The 9,366-nt window shown below is 33.7% G+C and overlaps 1 protein-coding gene across 1 annotated transcript; it reads left to right on the forward strand.

Annotated features, from left to right (window-relative positions):
- Nucleotides 1-5,188: 5,188 nt before the first annotated feature.
- On the forward strand, nucleotides 5,189-9,271 carry LOC141644382 (protein-tyrosine-phosphatase MKP1). Its single transcript, XM_074453893.1, has 2 exons — nucleotides 5,189-7,929; nucleotides 8,953-9,271. Exons 1-2 carry the CDS (start codon nucleotides 5,925-5,927, stop codon nucleotides 8,958-8,960), a joined length of 2,013 nt encoding a protein of 670 aa, XP_074309994.1. The 5' UTR covers nucleotides 5,189-5,924; the 3' UTR covers nucleotides 8,961-9,271.
- Nucleotides 9,272-9,366: the final 95 nt, after the last annotated feature.

The raw sequence follows: 9,366 nt of genomic DNA on the forward strand, positions 1-9,366 counted from the left end.
GATTAAGGAGGAAAGATTAAGAACAAGGGCAGAATTCCAATGCTAAAATCGATATCCCAAACCCTAATTACTCGAACAAACTAAAACGAAAGCACTTTGTGTTGTGATAAAAACTTGGATAAAAACTTAGATGCTTAAATCGATGGTTTTATGTTACGTTATATAGCAATCAACGTAACATCTTATTTCCTAAACCTAAACTTCACGGGCTTCAAGATTCACGGTCTTTCAATTCACGCCTGGAATAGAAACCGGTCGATCGATCGATAAGGTGGTCGATCGATCGCTCCTCAAAGAACAAGGTAGCTTCGGAACCCGAGCATTGGTCGATCGATCAAGGTGGTAGTCGATCGATCGGCCGAGTCGCTACTTGACTTCTTTTAACTCGTGGACTTGTCTTTTGGGCCTTGGATTGCGCACCAAGCTCGTTCCTTAAGCAGTTCCTTTACGTCATTTGCAATGCAGATTACTCGGGGGCGGATTTGGCTTGATTTCCCGTTGAATTCTTCACATTTCTGCAATAAAGTACAAAATACGGAAGTAGACGGAAATAGGGAGAAATGTAGCATAAACTACAAGAATGAGCTCTGAAATGCGTGTAAAATGGGATGTAAAACATCATATAAATGACACGCATCAGTGGGTGATCCTATGATTATAAATAGGAGTCATCATTGGAACCTATATACCAACCAAAAACCTTTTGAGTCTCTTAAGTATTGTTTTGGAGAGCTCTTAAGAGTTTATATCATTATCTTCACAGTATGATATATATTTTCTATATTATGTATTATATTCAAGTGATGTTTATAATCTTTATATAAAAACATACATCTCTTTTCCCAAAAAAATATTATAAAAAAAATTATGAAAATTATATTATAATAGATTCTTGGTAAAAGAAATGTTAGCATTAGTATATAGTATCATATTATTTGCATATATTTTTAATTATGATAAAAAAATTAAAAACAAACGTATGAATATTAATAAATAGGACTCCCTCCATTCAAGACCAAATACAACATTTTCATTTACACACTTGCCAACTCACAAATTACAACGTAAATATCTTTAAGTTTACATTATAAAAAATTTAAAAATTTGATATTCTCATTGTACTTACGTGAATCAAATAAGATCCCAGATGACCATATTTTGTCTTACATATTGCAAGGAATCGTAAAGATTCTATTCGTTCATGAATAGTGAAAAAAAGGAAATGTTGTATTTGGTCTTAAATCGAGGGAGTATAGTATTTGCTTATTATTATTAACCTGGGTTAGATGTCGAATTATGTGCGAAAAAGTTGGTGTATTTCTAAGTATGTTATTTGTCCCACATTGAAAAATATGTTGGTGTGGTGAATATATATTACGTATAAATAATAGAATTGTCCCACATCGAAAGTTTAGCATAAGGTGGGTGATCATATGATTATAAATAGAAGGCATCCTTAGAACCTAAATACCAACCCAAAACCTTCTAATTCTCTTAAGCATTGTCTTGGAGAGTTCTTAAGAGTTTATATATCATTATCTCCACGGTATGACATATATTTTTTATATTATGTCCAAGTGATGTTTATAATTTTTATATAAAAATTTATACATCTCATTTAGCAAAAAAGTAACATAATTTTTTTTTTTTGAAAAATTATATAATTAGATATTAAACTGGGTTGGATGTCGAATTAGGTGCGAAAAAGAGGGTGTATTTCTAAGTATATTGTTTGTCCACATTGAAAAATAATGTAGGTGTGGTAAATATACAACATATAAATAGTTCAACAGTCCCACATTAGAAGATTATCATGAGGTGAGGTATCGCATGATTATAAATAGGAGTCATATTTGAAACTTAGTGTATCAATCCAAAATCTTTTGAATCGCTTAAATATTATCTTAGAGAGTTCTTCTAAGAGTTTGTATTAACGGCAAACCTTTGTTACAACAATAGCATACAAATATTAATAACATGGATATTTATAAAAGCGATTATATATTACTATATTAGTGATATTATAATGTTTATTTTAAGACAATCGATGTATAATAACTTTATTTAAGACAAAATCATAATTTAAAAATAAAATGGGTGCTAAATATACATAAATTGGTTATTAATGTGTCACATATAATGATGATTGTAAATAGAAAATTTATGAATTATAATACAATCAAGCGTTGCATAAAAAGATCTTGAATCCATAAACAATTCAATAATGAGCTTTTTTACTTTGATAAATAGTAGAATTAAATCTTTTTAACTTTTAAATATAGGTAATTATTATTATTATGCCTCATTACATTTGAGTAACTAAAACACATCATAATTTTAACCATTAATCAAAATTGCACCAGAAAAAGAAAATATTTTGCATTTGTTTATACATTTTATTGCTACCTCAATTACATCTTAAAAGTTGTGTTAGAAAAAAAATGTTATTTAAATCATATCATTTGTTCAGATTTTAATTATAACAAAAAATGGAAAAAAACGTACGAATATAAATAGATAGTATATTATTTTCTCATTATTAAATCGGGTTGGATATCGAAATAGGTGCAAAAAAGATGGTGTACTTTTTCGTGTGTTATTTGTTCCACATTGAAAAATAATGTAGGTGTGGTAATATACTACATATAATAAATAGTTGAGTTGTCCCACATCAGAAAATTATCATAAGGTGAGGTGATCCTAAAAATTAATTTAGGGAAGTATTATAAATAATATATTTCGATGTAAAAAATAAAGTGGAGAATCTTTTAATATTAAATATACTACATATAAATAGTTGAATTGTCCTAAATCAGAAAATTATCATAGGTGGGGTGATCCTAAAAATTAATTTAGGAAAGTATTATAAATAATATATTTCGATGTAAAAAATAAAGTTGAAAATCTTTTAATTATTATAATATTTATTTCCTATATTATATTCAAGTGATGTTTCTAATTTTTATATAAAAACTTTTACATTTCATTTGGCAAAAAAATATCATGAAGAAAATTATGAAAATAACATAATTTGATTCGTGGTAAAAATGTTATCATTAGCGTTTAGATTTCATATGATTTGTACATATATAAAATTGTGTACTTCTTAGTATGTTATATGTCTCACATTGAAAAATAATGTGGGATTATATAAAAATAATAGAATTGTCCGACATCGAAAAATTAACATAAGATGTGGTGGTCTTAAGATTATAAATATGATGCATCATTGGAACTTGGGTATCAACCCAACATCTTTTGCGTCTTTTAAATAAGATGTTTTGACTTTTGATCATATCTAAATAAATGATTAGACATAAGATGTTAATATTAAGACCTTATAACCAATTTTTTGTTACTAAGTTAATTATCCCGTTGCAACGCACGGGCATCCAAACTAGTTTGTTGTATTTGGAACCTCTGTCTAGGGGTTTTTGTTTGTAGTGATCATATCTCTTGGACACGAATTCCAATTTGACATTTTTTTTATTCAAATCGTACTCGTCTTAAACACGTTCGATCTTAAAATCATCATTTTCTAAACTCGTAAAGACGAATTATGGTCGTTCAAATTTTTTATTTCGAAAAAAGTAATTTGTGCAAAGTGACAAACCTCAAGAGTACCAAGTGAATTTTTTGTTCTGTTTATACCATCAAAGGCCATTGTGTGCGGCCGTTATATGGTACGACGGACAAAAAATGACAATTTTATAATTAATAATCACCATTTTTAATATAATTTGAAAAATAACCCCTTTTTTTATTAATAATAAAAAAAGTGTACTTAAAATGACAAATTATGCTATGAGATCGTTCAAATATCGTTCATTTTATATGATACGGTATCATAATTTGACTAGGACGGAAGGAGTACCATAAAAGCCAAGCACCGGCCAAGACAAATAGACAAGTATCAAACGTGCGGGTGGGAGTTTAAGATCATATAGTTGCCTACTTGGTACATTCAATCACAAGTACAGTTAAATCAGTCAAATGAAAGTTGTTGAAAGTTGACCAGTCAATTTTCTGTTCAAAGACCAACATGATCAGCAATCAACATTCACCAGCAACTTCTATTTTTATAATTAAATTAATCCTCTTATTAATCAACCAATCCCCAAAATATCTTTGCTTAGCTTACACAAAACACAAATACTCACGTTAAGCGGTTTTATGTAAAGGTAAGATTATTGATAGTTTTAAGATAAGATTTTGGTAAATCTTAAGACAAGACTACCAATAATCTACTCTAATCTTGGACTCAACTTAAGACTTTTCGTGAGTCTTGACCCACGAAAATTAACAAATGAGTGAAACCATGTGTCTTTTCTTTTTTTGTGGAAAAAAAAAGGAGTAAAGTGAAAAAGTAGAGTCTGAGCAATAAATAAATAATAAAAGTTAATGGAAAGTCAATGTGACATAGTTTTAAGACCTGAGAGAGTTTTACTGATAATCTCACCCTACGTATTGTAAAACGAATTCCTTTTATAACAATTCTATTTGATAAACAACATATTGAGCGAAATTAGTAGATTCCGGCATATATGTGTTTGGCGAACGGCGTATTCTGATAGCATATTGGTCGTAAATCGTAATCTACTGTCTTTGAATATTAACATATTCACTTTATTCATAAAACGAATTCCTTTTAAAATAGTTTTATTGTAAAACGAATTCTTTTTATAACAGTTTTATTTGATAAACAACATATTGAGCAAAATTAGTAGATTCCGGCATATATGTGTTTGGTAAACAACGTATTCTGATAGCATATTGGTCGTAATCTACTGTTTTTGAATATTAACATATTCCGTTTATTCATAAAACAATTCTAAGCTAATTAGTAATTACCAAACGCCCTTTTATAATTCTGTTAATTTGTTTAATAGTCAAACCTACTACTAAAATCTGTTAACCGTAGTTTGGTAACGTTATCTGCTATCATGAATCTGCTTCTGCTATTTTGCCAAACAGGACCTACTACTTTCATTTAATAATATGATTACATATGGTTTCTTTTTAGTACTTTTTATGTAAAACCAGCTTACACATACTACTATTATCTTTTTTTTACAAGGAGCAATTCAAACATGGATAATAATTAGCCCGGAAAAAGTAATATTATGTAAAACCATTTCCACCAATCAAAGGTAGAAATTCTCAATAATATATCCATTTTACCGTATTTATGTACAAATTGTGTTACACAAAATTTGCGATCTCTTTCGCTAACTACCCAAATCAAGTCATAATTTTATTTAGAAAATAAACAAACAAAAAAACCCAAAACAACTCTCTCTTTCTGGGAAAATAGGCAGTCAGCAGAAGACAGCACCATCTCTAAAACGTCACAATCTTTGATTATTCCTCAAAAAAGCTTTGAACTTTGAATACCCAATTCTTCATTACAACTACCCCTTCTTTTATTTTCCTTATTTGTGTGCATCTATGTCTTTATTTGTGCCAATTTAATTTAATTTTAGTATACAAAATGCAGAAAATTTGCATAAATTAACCCAAATGTCATTTTCTATCTATCATATTCTTCATAGACTTCTTTGTATGTAAGTCTCTTCAACAATTTCGTCTCACACTTGCATTAATTAATTGATTAATTAATTGTCTAGTCTTATATTATTATTATATTGGTGTTTGTTCAATGTTTTTTTCTCCCTTTTACTAGGTCAAATTCATACTAATAATATTCATGTTTAAATTTGTTTTTTCTTCATTTTGATGTTGAAAGTGTAGGTTAGAACAAAACAAAGTTAGCAATTTGCTATAAAGATTCAATCTTTGAGATATCGGAAAAGGGTTTAGGGTTGGATTAGTCGGTCCCGCTATGGTACAAGGAAACCCTTGATTTTTATGTTTCAATTTGTGTAAAATTTTGGAATTTTGGGAGAAGGGGTGGTTAGTTAGAGATGTTAGGTGGTAAAGATGATGAAAGCCATGGTAATGGTAGGAGAGCTTACCTTAGGTCAGTTTCATGGACTGATAGGTCACCTAATAAGCCTAACCCTTGTTACCCTAGAGCCCAACCTAGCTCTAAGGCTAGGTCTAGCTTGCCACCCCTTCAACCGCTTTCGATTTTGAGGCGAAACGTTGAGGAGTGGCCTAAGGCAGGGTCGGATGATCTAGGGGTTTGGCCTCAGCAGCCTAGTACTCCTGGTGCTGGGAGAACTGGTGGGGTTTGTTCGGTTAGTGGGAAATCGAGTGTGAAATCGAGTGAATGCTTGAAAATTGAGGTGCCTGGTAGAAAGTTTGAATCTAATAGAGATAGGCTTGCATTTTATGAGAAGGAATGTTCTAGGATAGTGGATCATATTTATTTAGGGAGTGAAATGGTGGCTAAAAGTCGGGAGGTTCTTCGTCAAAATGGGATTACTCATGTGCTTAATTGTGTCGGGTTTGTTTGCCCGGAGTATTTTAAGGGTGATCTTGGGTATAAGACTCTTTGGTTGCAAGACAGCCCCTCGGAGGATATAACTAGCATCCTCTATGATGTGTTTGATTATTTTGAGGATGTTAGGGAGCAAGGTGGTCGGGTTTTGGTTCATTGTTGTCAAGGGGTGTCTCGTTCGACCTCCCTTGTAATTGCATATTTGATGTGGAAAGAAGGGCAAAACTTTGAGGAAGCCTTTGAGTATGTGAAGGCAGCCCGAGGAGTGACTAATCCCAACATGGGATTTGCTTGTCAACTTCTCCAATGTCAAAAGCGGGTTCATGCAGTCCCTGCAAGTCCCAATTCCGTACTAAGGATGTACCGGATGGCCCCACATTCTCCTTATGATCCCCTCCATCTTGTCCCTAAAATGATCGGAAATCCTGGTCAACACGGTCTTGACTCCCGAGGAGCTTTCGTGATCCATGTTCCTTCAACGATATATGTATGGGTCGGGAAGTTCTGTAGCTCAGTGATGTCCAACAATGCAAGGTTGGCTGCTTACCAAGTAGTCAAATATGAAAGGGCACAGGGTCCTATACTGACCTTAAAAGAGGGTCAAGAGCCATCTGAATTTTGGAATGCCCTTTCTGGTGAAGAAAACCTAAAAGATGAAAGCGTTAATGTAGATGTTGGAGGCAGGAAGGTTGATGATTATAATTTGGATTTTGAGATCTTTCAAAAGGCGCTTTCCGGCGGGGTGGTGCCACCCTTTACCTCACCCGGTTCTCCCGATGAAACCCGTCTTCCTAACCGAGAAATCGGATGGGGTAGACTAAGAAGGAAATTATCAGATGGTATTATGAAGGAATTTCTCTCTTCACCCAAAGTGACTGAAAACGATCCTGAACATAATTTAGAAGAACCAGTTTCCCCAACTGCTCATTTGTTGCAATCATTACCCACCCCTTTATCAGAATCTACTATACCCGAATCAAATGAAATTTGTGAAGGGTTCGAACTCTTTGTTCGTGGTGGTACTGATTCTTCAGACTTTTCCAAATCGCCTTCTCTTTCACCTACAACTTCAGACTATTCCAGCCCTTTTACCTTTTCACCCTCTTCTTCTAACTGGTCAGACTTGTCCAACCTATCTTCACAACCTTCGCCTACAGGGTTAGAATTGTACGATCATTTGCCTAAGAGGAACCTAGATTCAGTTGAAATTGACAGTCAACTTCAGAAAGAATCATCAAAATCTTGTTTAGATTCTTTTAATTCTCCAAATGGTTGGAAATCATCGAGTCTGTATTCCTCGAGTAGAGGAATATCTCCTTCCATTGCTGAACGTAGAGGTAGTAGTCCTCCAGCATTGATGTTACGACAAACGGCTGAGGTTGTTCACGTTCCTAGACCCTTGGTTAAATCCTGGTCATTTTCGCTACCTGACACGAATGATGAGACAGTGAGGAACATTTGGGGGATTGAGCGAGAACATGAGGATAGTACTAAAGCAAGTAGAGATGAGCTAATGCCAGATGCAGGTAAAATTTTGTCTTTCCCTGAACTTCTGTTCATATCAATTTACTTCATTACGCAAATTTTCCGAGTAATTTCCCCATATGGCATTGGTTGGGTAAAGAAAGCACTGAATACCGCACTCTAATATATATATGGAAATATAAAAATTTACTGCTGTGAGTCTGTCGTTTAATAACATGAGTTGATACTTATATATCTGTGTGACATCATAGTTTTTAAGCTGGTTCATACGTAATGACTTGTGTGTGACCGCCTTTCATGCGAGACTAACCAATTAACCATATATCGTATGAGAAATGCACAAATATTTGGGCTGGCCTCAAATGTGAGACTAAACTCATTGGTTTATAAAAGGTCAGTTTGGATGATTTAACATTGGCCATGGAGTTGACATGACGTTCATGTGGTAACTGAACTGTTACTCTGATAGTTACTGGTTTAGTCTCTAATTTGTCTAATCGATGATGTTTATTTAGACGATTAACATTGGCCATGGAATGTACATGATTTTCATGTGGTAACTGAACTGATAGTCTGATACCTGCTGCTGATTTTGTCTCTAACCTGTCTAACCGATGATGTTTATTTGGAAATTGCTCGATTTGCATGACTGTAGTAGTTAGATTAATGAAGCCAGCAGTATTTACATTGTTTTGGTTGAGAATGGTGTCATTGTTTACCGATGTTTAGGACTATGAGCATTAGGCAAGGTCAACAATGAAGCCGTCGCATTGGTGGTTACTGTATTTTATGCCTGGTATATACTTCAGAGTTATAGAATTGTTGCAGTCTCAGGTTGGGTATTAGACCCAGTAAAACCAACCTACGAGTCCATGACCCAACCCAGATCCCCGATTGTCAGGTCTACACTGGTACGCACTTAAACAAGTCTCACTCAAGTAACCCTATATGTTTGGGTCTTCCGCTCTCATTTCCTGAGTTGGTGTCTAGTGGCATGTCCATCGTATCCGTCTATTCACAGTTATGAATTGGGCTTGCACTAATCCGTTAAGTTGACCCTGCAGATTACTAGAGAACACCGAAATTATGCGCAAACTCGTAGATTGTCAGTCCTGACCCGACTTTACAGTAGTAAAGAACGGGGAGACGGAAGCCTTGAAAGCTGAAGGTGGTACACGAAATGCGTGAAGTATGAGCTTCCCAGACAGTGCCAACTGCCAAGACCTTCATGTATACTGGCGCGATTTTAGGAGAAAACTAAGTTGTAGTATTTCTCAGAGTTTATGCACATAAGAATCCTCCATGTTTCATACTGGTATTACATCAGAATGTAAAGCAACCTTTTAATATACAAAAAGCTGGATCTCTTATGTTCTTGTACGATTGTAAATCACATGTATGAAGCTTTAGACGGGACTATCTGACTATTTGGGATCATTTTCAGATCAGGCGATTTCGGATCAGGTAATACCATGTTA

Source organism: Silene latifolia, chromosome 2, assembly GCF_048544455.1.
Source record: "Silene latifolia isolate original U9 population chromosome 2, ASM4854445v1, whole genome shotgun sequence".
Taxonomy (NCBI): Eukaryota; Viridiplantae; Streptophyta; class Magnoliopsida; order Caryophyllales; family Caryophyllaceae; genus Silene; species Silene latifolia.

What these genes read in the sequence shown, in the direction of transcription:
- LOC141644382 (XM_074453893.1), top strand. Translation starts at nt 5,925, where the DNA reads ATGTTAGGTGGTAAAGATGATGAAAGCCATGGTAATGGTAGGAGAGCT.